Source organism: Solea solea, chromosome 1 (genome assembly GCF_958295425.1).
Source record: "Solea solea chromosome 1, fSolSol10.1, whole genome shotgun sequence".
Lineage (NCBI taxonomy): Eukaryota > Metazoa > Chordata > Actinopteri > Pleuronectiformes > Soleidae > Solea > Solea solea.
The window spans coordinates 34,385,918-34,405,953 of NC_081134.1; the positions used below are offsets into that span (position 1 = coordinate 34,385,918).

Genomic DNA, 20,036 nt, shown 5'->3' on the forward strand with positions numbered 1-20,036 from the left:
CCCCTTTGGTGCAAAGCAGATCACTTTACTCTCATTTGGTAAAACATATGGGGTTTGGTTTGTCATGTTGTTAAGGATGTTTCTTTGTTTTCCCCTTCACACTGAAAAGCTTATTTAAGATGAGCCAGACACTTTATGAGGTACTAACTGTCGGCTAATGCAAATATCTAATCATCCACTCACACAGCAGCAGTATTTACACATGGAGACCTGCTGAAATTCTAACAAAGCACCAGAATAGGAATGAAAGAAATTGTTGCTTGGTCTGTGTGGTCACACTCGCACCATTTCTAGGGTGTATATTACATATCCAGTAAACGGCAGGGTGGAAATGTCAGGACAAGCCAGACTGGTTCACCAAAATACAGAAAGGCACCAGTAAGTCAAATCATCACTTGCACATCACGTCAAACGGCGAAGCAGATGGAAGGCGGCGACAGGAGACGGCGCCAGGTGCCACTCCTGCCGCTTTATTACGTGTAGAGCGTCTATTACACAGTATACTTATCCCCCGTAATGAGCCATCAGACGAGAATCATTATGATGCTTTTGAGAATAAACTAACTCCATGCAAATGAGTTCCTAATACGCCATGAAGGTGACGAAGAGGAGGTGGACGGCAGTTCAGTGTGGGGCCACGGAACAGATGGTGGTCTGTCCATCTCTCGCCAGGTGGGATTTAGGACAGGTTGCACACACACACGCGCACGCACACGCGCACGCACAGGTTAGAGGGAGGGCAATGAAACTCCGGGGACAGCCCAGGCTTTTTCATGTGACAAGGAGGCAGCGCTACCAAAGAACTGCATAGAAAATCAATGGAAAACTAGTGTAAAATCACAAGATTAACCACAAAACCATGTCAAAATTAGGAGGGGAAACTATCCCGACTACCAGTCCCTATTTGTGTGGGTTTATTTTCAGAATAATGCGTTTCTTTCTCCATAATTAAAGCGGGTTTCCAAAGTCACTCTCGGAGACTCGCTTCATTGAGGTTCCAGCTGTCAAGGAAATCAGAGGGTGGAAAGTAAAAATAGGACAATCAGGCTTTTTTTTTTTCCTCCCTTTGTCAGATTTGCCTCGCTGCTGCGAGACTGCTGTTAAAAGGTGAACACAATGTGGCGCAGATGTAACACAATTGATCTAAATATCAGCTACAAATCTGTGTGGATTTCATAGAGTCAACAAAGCTTGTTCTGTGCACCATGATGACACAGGACGTCAACATTATAGTTTAGTTTAAACTAAAATAGACTCAGACAACCAGGTTGTCGTTTCAATTAATTTGAAGATTTGAATCCCGGGAGAGGAGAATAAGATATTTAGATTTGAAAGTGATCAACAAAACTGTTTTTTCGTTCAGCTCTGCTATCAAGGACTTCTCGAAAATGGAACTTTTTCATTCCAAGGTCGTGCAGGAGGCTCAGTGGAGAGGGAAATTATCCTCTTATATCTCTCAACCACTCGCTTGCATGAATACTGCAGTATTCAAAACTTGGAAGAAAAAAAAAACCCCCGACAACAACTCGAGTCAAAGATGAGATTTCACTTGTCCTGTGTCTTTTCCTCTCCGTCAGTCGCGTCACCTCTGCGGGGGAGGATTTCAATTTCACACTCCGCTGGGGTGCGGAGCGCACGCGTCACTTAAACACAGGTACAGAAAAGAACGGAGAGGGAGAGGAAACGCGGGGCAGGCTTCCCTGTTAAAAAATGGATCAACATATGTATGAGTAAACAAGGAGGAACATAAATGAATACATCCGACACGCTAATGGCATGCTAATGCAGCTTCTGGTGGAGCAATGTCGCTGCTCTCGGCAGCAAAGGACACGACCAGATGTCTCGTTAGTTCGTGCTACTTGTTTGCAACAAAGACGCGCATGAGATTAACCTTTAATATACTCTTTAAATGAATTCCTTACGTCTATCCGGAGACATAGCGTTTACATTATAACGGGTCTTCATTATAAAACATTGGCTTGTTCAAAACGAGTTGACTTATGCATCTACACGTGTCCACATCTGACCCGACAGAGATGTTTCTTAAACTTCACAGTTATAAGCCAAGTGCAGCGCTCAGATTCACTGTAGTCACTATCTGCAAGCTGAATAATTCATGGCTGTGCAATAAATACCAAAAAAGAGAGGGGAAAAAAGCAGTCTGTCAAAAGGGGAAATGACTGTGACCTTCTATGCAAAATAAGTGGAAATCAGGAGAGCGATGCAGCGCCAGAGATAGGTAGACTAAAGGGAAGGAACAACGGCACGAGAACAGAAACCCAAACTCACAGAAATAGCTGAGGACGGAATAAAACGAGAGCTGTACAAATGACAGGAAATGCCCCGGCTTGTAACAGAAAAAGAAGAAAAAAAAAATACTCCGTATGCTCGAGTGTGATACGGAAATAGGCCCCCTCTGTATTCATGAATCTCTTTGAGCACAATCAATGGGGTAAGCGATACATAAAAGATGAGGCCGAATCTGACCTGCACCCCGAGGGAGGGGAGGGAGGGGAGGGAGGGGAGGGAGGGGAGGAGTGTGCTGCAGAGAGACTGGACCAGAAGACACGGAGATTTAAACGGTGTCCGGGCATCCTTTGAAGTTTTGGCAGAGGAGTATGGGCTGAGGATCAGCCTGTGGCCCTGCTGCATTAACCCGTCCAAGCCCCAGCTACTGAGTCAGCAGCAGCAGCAGCAGCAGCAGCAGCAGCAGCAGCAGCAGCAGCGAGCTGCCTCCCAGCATGGCCAGCAGGATTCATAATTCCGACACTGGTTCAGGCGACATCCATTGTACTGAGCCACTATTCCGACATCATCAGCGGTTATCTCCGCGCTTTACGACACATTTTCACAGCAGCGCTCCTCACACCAGACGCCTGCAGATGGAACCATGTCGATGCTCGTTTTCAGATAAAGATTGAATCGTGGGGCAGAGGCTCATAGCGTCAACTCAGAAGTTATTGTGCGCTTGCTTATCTATACAAGCAAAAGGGTATAAATAAACACACAGACGCAGGCACGGGGCCTTTATCTAGTTCAAGATCAAAATGCACAAGCATGCACACACACACGTGCACACTTCTGCCTGATTGTTTGAAGCATGCAGGCACTGCGGAGATAAACAGAGGTGAATCACATCAGAAAGAGGATTAGAGGGGCCGTGAAAAAGCAGAGAATTATTGACAGAAAACAGGGGGATTTAGATTTAGCTCCAGTGGTCCATGGCATCATCTGACCCCTCCTCTCTCTCTCTCTCTCTCCCTTTTATGTAGAACACAAGTGATGACTCAGTAAGACTGTCTCAGCTGCTCACTTTGGACTCAGTCCACACTGTCGCTGTGTCCAAACTGTCTGTTTACTTTTATCCCATCATTTCAAACCAAGTCGTCGAAACACAAATAGACTGATCCAATACAGAATAAATGAAGGTATACACAAGCAAGTTTCTAAAATTCACCTGATCCTTAAAAAACCCTTTCAGGTTCAAAGTATACAGCTCAGCGTGGCCAAATTCACAATGTTGTGAAAAATGGAGACAAATGCATCTTTCATCCCGGGCAACGCATCTGAAAAGGTATTTTCAGATGCTTATTTCAGGTATTTCTGGTTCTAAAATCACATAGAAAAGTAACCAAAGACACAACTGATAGAGCAGCAGTTAGCTCCGCCCCAAATCAGTGGAGGAGATGTCTGCGAGGACACCTTTTGAGGGTTAAGACTTGGTTTTAGGTTTGGGTTACAATTCAGTGAGTGAAGTATCTGTCTTAGAAGAGCACAATAACACAGCTAATTCTTATTTTTGTATATCCTGTTATGCAGCAATCTAAAAAATGCAATCTGGAATCCATGATCCATGAATAGAGTTGATTCGGAGGCCATCACATACACATGCATGGAATTGATCAGAATTAGAATGAGAAAGTCAGACGAGGACGTGAAGACCAGGAGCTTACAGAACTGACAGCAAGGACCAGTAGTGGTCTTTATAGCTTTCTGTTACCAAAATAGGGCAAATAACATGTATGAAGTTGATGATGTCATGCGTGGTTATAGGTAAACAAGGGCAGAGTGTTCTAGAAACTGCAGTGCTTGACCTGATGCATGGCTTTTAACAAATACAGTTCTCTTTGTTCAAACGGCATCACTGAGTCTCTTTCTGCATCATCATAAAATGGGTGGAAATATCATAATTAAACTAACCATAATACAAATCTGAGGCTACAATTTAAATCTTGTATTATTTTCTTTTCCCCCCCGGTGCACAAAATGACTACAAGAAGGAACTTCTCAAGGATGAAGACAGATTAAACGGAAATACATCTCCAGGCCTGAGGGTTATTCAGCACTGACCAATAGCACCAAGCTTTCTGTGCTGCTTAAAAAAACAACTGGACCATGACTTGCATCTATAAATACACGTGTGTGTGTGTGTGTGTGTGTGTGTGTTGTGTGGATTCGCACAAGGGCACAGAGATGTGTACAGTATTTGCAATTGAAATGCAGGCTGTGATTCAGAGGCAGGGGGCTCGACAGCACCCCGCCTGGCTGGTTAGACTTCCAAAGGGCAGAGTTAATGAATTCACAGTGCAGTAATGTGAGAAACACACACTGATGACAGGGAGTCATTTATTAGAGAGCAGGTGTTGAGCGTGTGTATGTGGGTTAAGTTCATGTGTCGACGTACAGAATGCGGCTTTGAATCAGTTTAACCCACAACACCTCAAAATGTCAGTCTGGACCTTTTTTTTTTTTTGCTTATTTTAACCATAAAAGGGCAAGAAAATGCCATAAGAGTAAGGCCTTTGGTCCATTTTTCCAGAATAACCTTCAACCTTCTGGCAGTTATTTACAATTTACTGCATTAAAAAAAAACACTGTATGTTGTGCATGGACACCAGATGTGTGTGTTAAATTTGAACAGCATAAAACATATTTAAAATAATATTTGTTTGAGTTTTTGTCTCAATGTGCAAAAACAGGCCCAAAAATGGAAACTATGCACAGGTGTTTTTCCAACTCTCTCCTGTCTGGTGACAAAGACGCTGATTTCCCGGCTTCCTGCAAAAGCACGGGTGAAATTACCGAAATAACCACGTTGTCTTTGACTTACAAGCTTTCAGAAACCGATAGCTCAAACCGTCACAAAAAATGCAAAAAAAGTCTGCGATACACTCGGTGTTACAGGGTTAAGTGCTGGTGCTGTGGCCTCGAGTCAATTATTGTAAATTGAGTTGGGAAACACAAGACTGCAATGGATGTTTTTTTGTCTTTTCTGTCATAGAGAAATTGAATCATCCGATTTCAAAACTTCAGTTTGAACCTCATTGATATACTGTATATTGTCATGTATATCCTAATCACACACGCGCTATGACTGAATAGGAAATAAACATGTTCTGTGAGGCAACTGTGACCTTGACCTTTTGGTCACCCTCATCTAAACAATTAATCTCAGAGTCTAAGTGAATAAATACACACATACTGTACAACCTTTATTTATACTTGAGAAAGTATTAAACGGGATGACCGTCATTTACAATGATAAAGTAAAAAAGGTGTAAAGTGGAGTAAAAGCAATATCAACAGGCAAACAAAGAAATTAATTGTATTATATCAATTGGAAATCTTTGGATCACAAAAATGTGGCATATCTGAATGACCAGAATGTAAAATATGACCATAAACCTAAAAAGTTTAAATAGATTACAGTTACATAAAACAGTAGGAAACAGATGTTGAAAGGTTAAAGCTCCTATTTCTGTATAATATTCACGTCACACCTGAAGGAGCTCTCTTGACACATTCTCAATGCATCTGTGAGGTCACAGTCACCTTGATATTTGACCTTTGTCCAACTAAATTTAATCACTTGAGTCCGAGTGAACCAATTTTGAAACAATTCTTTCAAGACGTTCTTGAAATACAGTTTTTTACAAGCATGGGTGGGTAAACAGATGCCTCTGGCCACAGCTGCTGCCATTTCAGAGGCATTCAAATTGTATTTGGAGACAATGCTGCTGTGCAGTTTTCACACATATTCCCCATCAGACTCGAGGTGGTGTGTGTGTGTGTGTGTGTGTGTCACAGCCTGGAATAAAGAACCCTGGAAACACTGTAAAGAAAGTGACTGGACCCCCCAGACTTCTGCTGCCTCCGTGTGTGGCTCAACTTTCCCACCAGCACATGAACACCTTTCACACCCTCTGCTCAACGTTGATTCTCAAACCCGCACGTAAAAAAAGCAATGAAAGGCAAGCAACGCACAGAGTTCAGCGTATGCGCTGACAGAAGCCCGATAGTGCCTTTAAATCAGCTAACCTTTGCACAAATCAAGAGAAGCACAGCGCTGCCGCTACAGAAATAGATGTGATACCTTTTGTCGTTTGTCTCCTCGTGTGTGCACTTGTCTCTGTGACATCATTGTCAGTTCGCGTTAGATACAGAGCGCGGCCTTTTGTGCTCGGAAAACATACGGAAAACATCCCAAACCGTCAGATATGAGCAGTGAATTTGACACCCGACGTGGTGCCCCGTGTAGTGCAAGAGTAGAGGAGACATATGCCACATTATATCTGACTGTGTGTGTGTGTGTGTGTTACTGAATATTAATGACATATACAACCACATTAGGAATCACAGCAGTCGCTCCACATTACGTCTTTATCACTTGTCCGCTTCACTATCTGACTGAATCGATGTTGATGGCTGCGATAAGCTCCGCTCCTGCCCCGACTATTGTTCTCGACTTGATCTCACGCTGCCGCTATTTCCACGGCGACACGCAGCTGACCTACTAACAAGCTGTGTCCAATAATGAAATGTGTCCCCATGAGCTGCTGTCAGCTCGGCGCTCCTTTGGAAACCTCCCTTTGACAATTCGGATAAAAATGAATACATTTCAAAACATCCAGCACTGCAGTCCGTTCACTCCGGGCACAGTGAGATTACCCTGCTGAGACATGGCCGACAGTCACACGTCGGAGAACCTATAATCAAATCCAATCATGTCCCTGAATCGCGGACACAACGTGACTGGATGTGCACAGCGACCAGCACAACACAACACACTAATCATATCAACGCCGACTGATGAGAGGCTATGATTTAATCAGAAAGAGAAAGTTCAAGTTGAGACACAACCACGAGGCACCAATGTTTCCACATATCAATTACAGAAAAAAACACAACAATAGAATTCATTTTCTTCGGTTTTACAGTTTGTTTTTGCTTAATTTATTCGCTACTTTGATTTTTTTTTGCTTACGTTTCTTGGTTTTGCTTTATTGTTTGTATATATTTGGTTATTTGGACATAATTGTCAACTACAGCGATAGGTGTGGGATGATATAAAAAATCCTTGTCATGATTATCCTGACCAGAATAATTGTGATTCACGATTTTATAGCTATGACTGAAACTTAAATTTTTTTTTTTTTAGATTCTTAAACTTTAACATGCATAAGGTGTATGCACTTCAAGTGGTCAGAAACAAGCTGAAACAAATACTCAATTAATCGATTATTCATCAAAAACTAAATGAATCGTCAACTATTTTTATAATCGATTAATCAGTTTGAAGCTTTTTTCATGATTGTTTCAGCTTCTTAAATGTGAATATTTTCTGGTTTCTTTGCTCCATATAACAAAGAAATCATTAAAAACTGAATCATTTTGGATTGGGGACAAAACAAGACATTCGAGAATCGTCATTTCCAGGTTTGACAAACACTGATCAACATTTTGTTTAAGTTTTTTGACATTTTATGGACCAAATGATTACTCGATTAATCGTGAAAATTATCGACAGATTAATTGGTTATGAAAAATTATAATTAGTTGCAGCTCTAGAATGTTCATCCCCACTCATAATTATCACGATAATAGACTTCAACATGATTAACTCACTGTAAGCGAATTTCATCACAATCAGCAATAATATCTAGTGCTGGGAATCGGTATCGGTCAGTATCGTACCGATACTGGTCAAAATCACTGGATCGGATACCGCACAGATAAAAAATATAAAATCCCAATACAATCCAAAAATCCTGTAAGACACTATGCAAAGACTATCAAAATTAAAAATAAAAAAAATGAGCAAAAGCATTTTAGCTAAGTCATGTTTGCGCTGTTTATTTCTTCTTTTACTCAGATGAAAAATGATGTCATCACAAATGAATTCCCGGCTTCATAGTTCATATAGAAAATGACATAATAACTTGAGTTTGTGATGTTGGTATCGGACACAAAAAAGTGGCATCATCCATCCCTAATAATATCATATGTTGTCCGGTCACTATACAGTGAAAACTCTATGTCATTTTTCATAATCATTAATCGAGTGTTTGGTCCATAAAATGTCTTGATAAATGATGTTCTTGTTTTGTCACCACACCAAAAGTAATCTTTTTTTAAATATTCACATCTGAAAAGCAGCAAAAACTTGTTTATCAAATAGTTCATTCAGTAATCTATTAATAATCTACTAAACGTTGTAGCCCGAGAGATAATTCATATTTCTTTATCGTTAACTCACCTCCTCTTTACGCCACCATTGTGTCATCTATTCCTAAGAGGACACTTGTTTTTAAGGTCTGTCACAGCTTGAGTCCTCCTCCACTCGTGCGTCTCCCTCTCCATCCATATGTGTCTCTCTGCCGTTCTCTGCTCCCACAACCTTATTTGTGACTTTCTCGTCTCTCCTCCACTCCCTTTGTTCTCTTTCATACATATTCTTGCCTTCTCTTTATGTTCTCAGGAGACAATCTCCCTCCAACTCTCTCTCTCTCTCTCGCTGGCTTCTTCTCTTCCTCCATCACTGTGCGCACTGCTCAGTCAGAATAACAGCAGCTCTCTATCATTCAACAATTTCTCTAAACAGAGGGCAATTTTCTGGACCATCCGCCTTTTTATGACACTGTACCAAGACACAGCTGTTGGAATAATAACGCCGAGAAACCTCAGTGTATGTGAGCTATAGCTGTATAAACAGTGATACTGAGGCTGCAAATGTGCAGCCCGGTGATTTCATGCAAATTCATATGGTTGCCATGGGCAGTGAATGACACGGGCTGAGGGGAAGGGTGCATGCAAATAGTGGCTGGTTCAAGAGAAGGCTGCGCTCGGTGATTAAGTGGAAACACAAGCTGGGAACTCCAATCAGACCAAATCAATATGAACTAATCCCGTGTCAATTAAGAAAGCGTGGTTCAACGCCCGGGAACTAATTCAATTTCTCTCCAAGTTCTCGCAGCGCGAGGATTGATTCAAAGTCCTGGACGCGCGAGTCGGACAAAGTAGAAAATGCAGCTATGAGAGATTTTTTTTTCTTCCTTTTTTTAAACAGACACAGCTCTTGGCATTCAGGGCTACATTGATCGCGGGTCAGACGTAAAGTGCCTCACTGTATCGGCTCCATTGCTCAATGTGAGAACAGTACTTTAGAAAGATGATGAATGGGAGCCAGCAGGGAGGAGGAAATGGTGAGGCTGATGATGAGCGAGGTGGTTGATGATACTTTTTGTTCACCCTGACTGGCCTCAATTTGTCATGTATTCCTAGTCGTTAGGATTTCCTCCATTTGAGTCTTTTTATTTCATCTAAACTTTCCGACCACATTGTCACTTTAGATGACATCACCGTGGCTTCCAGTTCTACTGTGAGGAACCTTGGAGTTATTTTTGACCAGGAAATGTCCACCTGCGGAACATTCTGAAAATTAGAAACATCCTGTTTCTACGCTGAAAAACTAGTTCATGCCTTTGTTACATCTAGATTAGATTACTGTAACTCCTTATTATCAGGATGTTCCAACAAGTCTGTTAGAACCCTTTAGTTCATTCAAAATGCTGCAGCACGAGTTCTGACAGGAACTGGAAAGAGAGACCATATAACTCCAGTGTTAGCTTCTCTCTCTTTCTCTCTCTCTCCTCCTCTCTCCCTCCCCTTGCAGGTTGCAGGATCCAGATCAAGTTTTCGAGGCTATTACGATCATACATATCATCGCCATTATTATTATGCTATAATTAAAAGTCGATATCAGTATAATTTTTTATCAACAGTCTCTGCTGCTGCTTATATAAATGACATTGTAGTTCTATAAATACAGGACAGTACAAATGTTAATATACTATTTTAAACATGCAGTAAATTGTAACTAATTGCCAGATATTGAAAGCTCTTCTGAAAAAAATGGACAAAAGTACTTAGTGACAGGACATTTTCTGGCCCTTTTATGGTTAAAATAGACAAAAAAAAAGGTCCAGACAGACATTTTGAGCCTTAGGTGTTAGAGGATTAAGAGTCTAATCTAATCAGATTTGTGTCACTTCAGTCAGTGTGTGATCCTTGTTCAGATGTAAGGCTGCAAAATATATATAAGGAGCTCACTAACCAAATCCATGTCATTAATCGTTGTCCAGTGCCTCATACATGTGAGAAAATAGTCAGAATATTAAGTTATAATCATTACATTAGAGCAGTGGTGTCAGGGACCACATACAGAGCAGTCTGATCTCAAGTGGGCCAGACGTGTAAAATAATAGCATAATAACCTGTAAACAACATTTTCACTTTTCAATCATATTTCACATATAATTAGAACAGGTCAAGATCTAGAAATTCTATGTCGTATTCCTGCAACTAAAGTGGGAGCTAATAAAAATGTGACCCCAGGGGACAAATGAGGAATGACTGTATGTATAACCACATAATTGAAGTTGATTATCTTCAGTGTTGTGTCAACTTTCCTGCTCTGTTTCTGGACAGAGGTCGGGGGAAGCACACGGGGGATATTATTACCTCCAGAGCTGGAGCTGTGGCTGCTCCAGGTTAAAACACCCTTTCTTCTACAGAGAGACCGGGGATGAACAGGCGGACACTCAGGTAATCATATAGATATCTGACATCTGTGCAGATTGACGTCAGATTCCATATGATCACGCTGTGCTGAACATTGTGGTTAGTGGAGAAATGGTGAAATCACAGAGCGGCCTCATAAAATGGGACATTTTTAGTCGAGGATGACACACAGAAAGGTATCAGTGTGTTTTTAATGTGCGTCGTGAGTCACGTGCAAGACACTGTGAATCATCTGAAAAGGCAACTGTCAGCACAAGATGGGCATTTTTTTTTTTTTTTTAAAAGATACTGGTTTTGAAACATTTATGATTTGAACAGTGGATTTGAACAGTGGCTCCCAAAGTCTGGGTCGGGAACCACAGATGGGTCATGGAAGAGTATTTTAAGGTCCCCAAAGAGAATTTGCAGAATGTTTCCGACCTTTTATTAAAGATTTATATGTATATGTTTTAAAGTATAGTATCGTTACCAATTCAAAATGTCAGGTTCAAGTAGTAATATTAGTGTTTGGACAACAAATACAGACATTTTGTTACATGTGTTCAGTGAATTTAGTTTGTTTTGGTGATTGTACTGGCTTTATTGAGTGTAAGAATAGTATAATACATCACTATCTTTATCTCAAACAGAATTCTTAATATCAAAAATAAATGTTCTACAAAGAAACGTGATATCCAGTCCTTCTGTCACTTAAGGGAAAATAAAGCAAGACTCTTTTTTAAATGGTGTTAACTGATGTGTTAAGATTTATATTCTCCGCTCAAAGCATTTTCATTCTCGCCCTCGCCACATGATTTAAGATTTACATTGAGAGCTGCGTGACTCGATTTATCAAAGTCAGAGACATAGTGGACGTGAGTGGTGAGCGCTAACAGTGGCTGATGATGCTATAATACACTCCTAAAATAGATGTGTTGATATCAAATGGACCCAAAATTATCAAGGTGTATGAATTTGATTTTAATACCTCATTATTCCCGTTCACAAATCAGGAGCAAAGATAAACGTCAGTGTTTGGGTCAGAGTCGTGTATCCAACACACAACCTGCCCTGAACAGTGGAAATTCATTTCCGGATAACAAACTCGAAATAGCAGTGACAAAAAGTCACAAAACAAAAGCTTTTTACCGAAAATGTGTCAGAAGTCCTCTTTAAAAATTACCATTTATATTGAGACAAAGCAAATCCTTGATATGCATAAAACACCCTCTGATATTTCCTGGAATAGTAATGTTTTTAAGTTGATGTAAGTCAAGGTTTTAGTGGTTTTGATAAAAAAAAAAGAAGAAAAAAAAGAAAAGAAACTACTTGTACTTGCAGCCGGTGTGAGAAAACAGAAAGACAAAGACAGATCCCAGAGTTCGAGGAGCAGATATTCCATTACTGAGCCGGTAAAGTGTGTTAAGCTCCGTCTACAGCGCGGGGCAGCGAGCAGAACGCATCATAACATACACCGTTAAACCCTCGCACAGAGTGTGGAGGGGCACGGAGAGGAGGAGAGAAAACAAGCCCTTCTGTCACATCCACAGCGACAACATGGAGCAGAATTAGCCAGGCCACAACTTGGATGAGTTACAGCTGAGCGACAGATGCGTCGCACAGCTCAGAGGACAAACAAATGAACAAACAGATTAGATATGAAGGCGAAAGGAGAGAAAACATGGCTGGCGACAAATTGACGACTTTGTGGGACTCACAGAAGAGTCCGGGTTTTTAGAGATCCAGACTGCCTTTAATCTTTACCACGACTGACAGAAGAGAATGAGTGGGTTTTTTTTGTTTTTTTGTCTGCTGTGTTTATGAACGTGTCATTATGACACAGGAAGGTGGAGAAGCAAGTGAACTGAAGCTTCCAGAGGATCACTACACTTTGTTAGGCTTAAGTACTCACGAGCATATAATTACATTTCTCTGAAATGGCTTCCCTGTCACTGACTGGCTGAATGGAGTCTCGTAAAGTAGAAAACAAATTCAGCAGCATTTTCAGATGTATCCGTTTCTGTATCTGACCTAGAGAGAGGACACGTCCTTCTCTTCTGAAACACGTTTGATGTTTTATTTATGATTTTACACAAACCTGGTCTTTGGACAGCTTTAATCATTTTGCTCACTTCCACTGAGACACAGAGAAGCATCTTCTACAGCTTTATCCTCCACATGAGGGTCGCGGGGTCACACCCTGGACAGAAACGCCACGGTTTAGGTTGTGTTCAGCAGATCAGCAGTGCTGTCCCTAAATATTAGACTCCACTGTTAAATGTTGAGATTTTAGACATTTCCCTGGTAATTGGTGGAGATTAACCCACGTTTCTAGGATTGTTAAGTATTTTTAACTGAACAGCTCGGCATTGTTCGGCTTGATTCTTGTGTCAGACGTCTCTTCCTGTGCAGGCACTCTGACCGATCAGTGGCCGGCAGTCTGGTGACGTCACATGCAGTATCGCCTGTGACCCCCGCCAGAACAGGTACTAAAAAAGGTACCACGTACTATGCTAGTGGAAACACGCCAATAGAGACAGACAACCATCCACTCTCACACTCTCACACCTATGGTCAATTTCGAGTGTCTAATTTGACCTAATCCACTCATTGCATGTTTCTGGACTGTGGGAGGAAGCCGGATAACCTGCAGAAAACCACATACGATATTATCTCAAGTAAAATTGCCAAAAGTCGAACAATTTGCTACAAGTGCTATTTCAAACATATCACCAAAAATAAACCTGCATTAAATAAATAGTCAAATTCTGCTATAGCAAAGCATTCATTCAAAGTACTTCATTCATTCCATTATCATTAAATGTTAAATCTTCTCATAAAAACAGCACTAATCAAATAATCCGGTATAATACAGAAGATTAAACTTTGTCGCCTCTCTGGCTCGAAGAGAGAAAAGCGGGTCAGTGTTAAAACGTGGTTGGAGGCTCTGTGAAGAAAACAAAAAACTGCAGCTCTGTTAAAAGAGTTTGATGATATGAGAGTAATCAGAACAAAGTAATGATGTGAGTTATGAGGACATTAGGGAGACGGGAGCTAAGGTGGAGGGGAGTGTCAACGTTGATTGGATAAGAGCGAGAGGAGAGGGTTTAAAAGTGCACATCGCACCGCCGTCACGTCGGCGGATTAATAAAACATACTAGGTATCTGTTCGCTCGCTGCGATAAACAGTCATTATTATGCAACGCCGTCGGCTTCATCTCGCGCTCCTCTGCACACGTCCTTCCCTGCACAGTAGTTCATTTGGCCCCCGGGCGCCGTGTTCATGCTCCGACACTATAACAGTCATACAACTCGCTTCTTGCACTTCTCTCAACTCCCTTCAACCTGAATGTAACTCTGCTCCACTGGACAATCACCCTTTCTACTGCGCTTTATACAAATACACTGTACCACACTTAAACACACACACACACACACTGAGTCAATAAAGGAGGGCTCTTTCAACAGTTCCCTTACAGTGGTCGACCAAGGCTGCTATGTTCACAGTTTGAAGTTTAAAGTAATTATTAAAGCGATAAATCAAGATACAGTAGAGAGAGACATAGTAATTCCCCTCTTTAACTGAGAGGGATGAGGAGACCACTCTGTCGTTGCTTTATTAACTTTGCATTTAGAGCCAAGAGGTGATTATCTTAGCAAACTGGATGCAAGCCGACACAGCGACGCCGGGTCTCTTTAAAAGGTGCAAATACTAAAGCTCAGTCGCGGTGTACACCGGTTATATCATAATTGTTTGATCCATACGAGTGTAAAATGACCTCGGTTAAATATGGAGTAAATGCAAAATGATTACTGGTAAATAAATCCTGTTTTCTGTTTGTATTAAAGTGCAGGTAAACAGCAGTGGGTGACACCTTATTACATTTTCCTCTATTTATGGTGTAATTGTTTGGTCTAGATCTGCTTTCACTTGTGTTTTATTCCTCTGCCTGCCTGTACTTTACTTTACTTCAGAGCCATATCTATATATATTTATATAAAAAAATCGACCTTCTCACCAAATTTTGCCTATTAAAACTATTTAATGTGATTTATTAAACTGAAAAGAGCTGATGACGTCCTCTCTCGATGATGAAAATCAGAAAAATGATCACAAAATGTCTATGATAATTGACTTTTTACGCTGTTTTTCCAACACTCTGTCAGCTCGTAATGCTCCGATGTTGCTGCCTTTGAACTAAATGCACCTCATCTGCATTTAATTCACATGCTGCAGGGTTGTGATAATTCCGCAGACTTCAGAAGACACGGGAAGTGCCCGTGTAATTCTAATGCTCCACTCTCACAGAGCCTCATTAGGCTAAAACCTGCCTCCTGTCTTCTTTTTTAAATGCTACACGATGACAGCTCCAGGGCCATTTGTTGACTCTGACAAACACCGCAGATAAATAAAAAAAAATGTGGTCCATACATAAACATCGGCAAAGAGCACATAAACATTGATTTGCATGCAGAGACCGATACGCAGACTTAACGCTCACCCCTCCATCTGCCTCGCACTCGGCAGCGCTCCATATAAATCCCATAAGGCGCGTATAAAGTCATTAAATCAGCATGTATGCAGAACATGCTATGTCACATTAACTTGTTACCTAGTGTGTAATTTGTTCACAATATTCAGCGGCTTGCGCGATTAATGCAGCGTGGAATCACGCTTATGTAAGAAGACGGTCTAATGGGGGTAAAAAAAAAGGGAAATATTCCAGTTTATGAGGCCTATATGACATTCATATATATATATATATATATATATATATATATATATATTTATCTATACAGTATATATACATTGTCTCTGTGAGACGATAAATCAGGTGTATTTCATTATATGCATATTACATGCGAGTGTTTGCATGTATAAATAATAAACTGATGCCTTTGGTTGGAATCATAACACCAGTGTGTTCATATCAAGAGGGATTATATACAATAACATCACAAGCCAATTGGATTTTATTTCTTGTACAGATTTCTTTTTTTTACAGGAATCTCATTCCAAATTAGGGCAATATTATTTCAAATGTCTTTTCATTGACTTCCAGTTGTATCAAACAAACGACAATAACAAAATCACATCCACCACCTTCCGGACTGAATAATACAACCCCTGTTGTCATGTTTGCTCCACTAATATATGAATATATATTAAAATAAATACAAACAAGTAAGCGAAATACAGCGAAGGTTTAGTCAGGACACAGGTTCGGACCAGAGACTTCAGATGGACAGTTCCACTAAGTCAGGGGACTAAATCTGCCTTGTCTAAATTATTCAGTCCTGTACTTGTGCGGAGTGGTTATAAAAATGACAGAAAGGGTCTACTCTACACACTTTGGTACATTTATTGTCAGAACCCTAGAGTGTGTATCAAGTATTTTCTTGTTCCAGATTTGACAGCATGCGCCAAATCCAGTGAGAGACTGACTGACGGAGGGGGCAGCATCTGCTCACCTTAGGAGCATGAAGGCCACGAGTTTTTGGCCCCTACAGGTACAGTAGCCACATCCTCTCCGGGTGTAATTCCAAACTGCAGTTATTACTGTAGAGAGAGAGCTTGGTCAATGTTTTTTCATTGTCCTTCCAAGTTGGGACAAAGCCAGAAAACTATTTTTGTTGTCGCGTTTGTATCATAGGTCCCGTCCATGTTGTCATATAGTTCACACTAATGAGGGGAGCTCTTCTCTCGAGCACTTTACTCACTTTAATTAGTACGTTTGATGAAAATGTTAGTCCATGTTACCCCCAACTGAAAATTCAGATTACTAGTTTACGTATATGTTCAATCACAGTTCTGACCCCTAGAATTTCACCTGGAAATAACAGAAGAAGCCGGTACACAGTAGAATTAGACAACAGTCAGAAAAACAGATTGAGTTCATATTCTGCCAGCTCAAAGAATTTAATAGTTTACGATCATGGACGGCAGGAAGACTTCAGTGAGTCGTCAAATAAAGGTGCCAACTTAATTTTGCGTGGAAACATACTGGAGATAAATTCAAACTATATTATACGATAATTTTGTCAGCTGTTGACACATCAGGTACCAGATGAAGGAGGAATTACAAGTTACAAAACGCAATTGTGACCGTTATCCAAGACAAACAGCACGGACACATACAGTACAAGGCAGCACAGTCACACGCAGATGAGGTAAAAGTCATGTGCGACGCATGAGGTCCCGCACATCAGCTTATTCCTGCTCGTTACATCATCACTGGTCACGCTGACTATTCACAGCAGGTCAAAACAAAACTCTCAAGACACCAGGAAGTGTCCTGGGGCTGCCAACAGGCGGTCGCCAATCCATAACTACAGAGGGGAACAGTCAAATCTCTCACTCACTGATGCATGCACACTTTTGATGGATGACTGAGCGGTTGTTTGAGCACATTTTGACCCAATTAAATATCTAAATAAAAAAAAAAAATGTGTCTGGCCTTTTATTGATGCAAAATCTCAGAGGAGACTGACGCAATGTGAAAGAAATGTTATTCATTATGCATCGAGTCGGGAGAAAGAAAGATGATGATGATGATGATGTCATGTAGAATTGCAGTGTGACCCAGTGTGATACACAAATCAAAAGATATCAAAGAAAAAATGTGTGTCCAAACAGCACTTTGTCATAAAAACACATCAAAAATCACAATGATGTGACAACAATGACAGTTAACATGCAAAAAACTAAAAGTTAGACTAATTATAAACCATATTTCACTCTCAATATTTAAAAAAAACATACTATTTTTGACCCTTGAGTGCATCTCTACACACAACAAATGCCCCCAAGATTAATTAAAAACAAAAGACATCTACGTGTCCATGTCCTCTCTATACTATAGGACCTGCGTCCCTTTCTGCACAGGCCTCTCCGTGCCAGGAAAGCTTGTTTGCCAAAAGAGCCGAGAGAGTTAAGAGCGTGACTGTGTCAAGTGTTGGTTAGAGTTGGCAGAGGACGCGCGGCGGTTACATAATCAGCCAGGACCTATAGTAAGTGTGATCATCACCTGCGGAGAATGTGATGCCAAGAGACAAGCAGCCAGCAGGACCGTGGCGAACTGTGAGGGCATCAGGATGAAAATCTAACACAAAAACATGTTTGTGTGTCCACTTGCCTGTGCATATTGCATCATAAGAACACAACACAAAGCCATAAGAGCACATGTGTACTGGATAACTGTAAGCACTACAACTGCAATACTGGCAGGAACACAGTCACAGATAAACAGTTACACTAGCACATAAATGTTACAAAACCAAGCAAAATGGACCATAAGAGTGATTGTAACGGCAATTATATGGTGCATTCAAGTGTTTTTTAGTTTAACAACTAAAAATTGTTAAATGTAAGACTGTTTGATCAAAACTGGTGTTAAACTGACTCTTAGGGTTATTTTAAAGATATGATATGGAACATTTCTGCTTGAAACCATCTGCAAATAATGACATTTTGTTGAAAAGTGTATTTGCATAAGCCAAAATACTCTTTAAATCGGTGTTTTTATTCGAGGCCGCAGCCGGTTTCATTTTGGTTGCCTTATAATGACTTCATCCATCACTGCTATAACTTTAGTTGATATTTCAAAATGACCATGTTTCCTTAATCTCTGATGGAGCATCGCGATCATCGGGTGTATGATTCACTGTTAAAAGTCCAATTTTAGTTGGACTAAGACTATAAGACATTAGTCCGGCTAAAACCGAGCTTGTCTTAGTCTGACTAACATAGTCTGATTACTCCATGTATACGCTTAGTCGGACTAGAGCCGGACTTGGCTTGTTTTTCTATGACGTAAAAAGTCAACAGGAAACGGATTCAATACGCACTAGCTTGTAGCTAGAGATACAGCGCCACCTAAAGAGGCCGAGTCACATGTACACGCATGTATCGTCGGACTTGGCAGGTTGTCCGATTGCCTCTAGTCCTACTACGGCCTTAGTTTGATTAAACTATACTTGTACACCGGTCACAGATCATTCTGATCTGCATCTCTCAAATATAATGATGACATTAAACATAATTAATGTATTCATTCACAATCATAACACAACAGATGAAGACAGAGTGTGATGACAACTTACCCTCCGAGGGAACTACACAGAAACAACAATACTTTTTTTTAGGACAAACCTGTGTAACACATCCCTCTTTGCTTTCCTTATTCGCAGCAGTCAGTTAATCATTCCCATTGATGTTTGCTTCGGGGCAATCAGACCGTGTTGATGCATCACTACAGTGTGGTCTAGTTTGTATTGTGCCTGTATAGAAACACATTGATTGCCAGCTATCCTATTACTTTGGTTGTATTGCTGCAGGCAACAGATTTCACAGGTCACAGTAAAAAAATAAAAATAAAAATGACACAGTTCTGTGATGATGCATTAATCATTTACAGATATGAGTTTTTGCTCTGTAAACATGAAATTATCTTATTAAAAGTTCCTCCAACATGGGTATAAAAGTGCCACTATTAATGTTTGGCAGAGATCAAACATTTAATTACACGTCTAACCACTGTGTGCGATTCGCACTGGGTCTCTTCCAAGAATCATATGGCTCCAGACCAAAAGCATCTTTTTTGATTTCTTTTTTTCTGCCATGAGAGTGTGCAAATGACGACGCATTAAAATTGTCTGGCATTTGGAAACACAAGGGAATCTAAAAGCAACGCCGGTGCTTAAAAAGACGAGTGCAGTCATAAAAAAAAATATATATAAATGACTGAGTTTCAACCTGAAGGACATCTGCCGTTTATCACAGCTGGGTGCAATAAGTGACAAGTTAATTACGGCGTCTTCACCAAACCCAACCACACATGAATGGTGGAATACTAACGATCCCACCCTGGTTTTCCCTTTTCCACACACATTCCTTATCTGGTCTGTTCCGATGTGTCAAACGTAAGCGAGTAATGGTTTAATGGTGGACATGGTGCACCGCCACTTTGTTTTAATTTCAACGAATGCATTAATTACAATACCAGGTGTAATGACTCACACATCGGTACATTTTGTTTGTCGCCGCCTGAAAATAAAGCAAAAAAACAACAATAATTATCGCTAAAGAGAGTTCTGTATTTTAGGTGACACCTCTCTCCCCGATACAAAAACAAATGAGCACACGAAACAAAGACAAATGCACCCATTTTCATTTTCTCCGTATACTTTTCCCTCCA

General features: G+C 40.7%; 2 protein-coding genes across 5 annotated transcripts in view; one reads left to right on the forward strand and one right to left on the reverse strand.

The window, feature by feature from the left end:
• dlgap1b (discs, large (Drosophila) homolog-associated protein 1b) overlaps positions 1-20,036 on the reverse strand; it is a 118,209-nt gene that overhangs the window by 64,086 nt on the left and 34,087 nt on the right. The gene's annotated exons all lie outside the window — the stretch shown is intronic.
• Positions 1-20,036, forward strand: part of LOC131456969 (uncharacterized) — a 63,509-nt gene that overhangs the window by 5,774 nt on the left and 37,699 nt on the right. Inside the window, exon 3 of the mRNA XM_058625697.1 lies at positions 1,578-1,654. Within this exon, the coding sequence (XP_058481680.1) occupies positions 1,578-1,654 (77 nt within the window). The remainder of the gene's footprint in view (positions 1-1,577; positions 1,655-20,036) is intronic.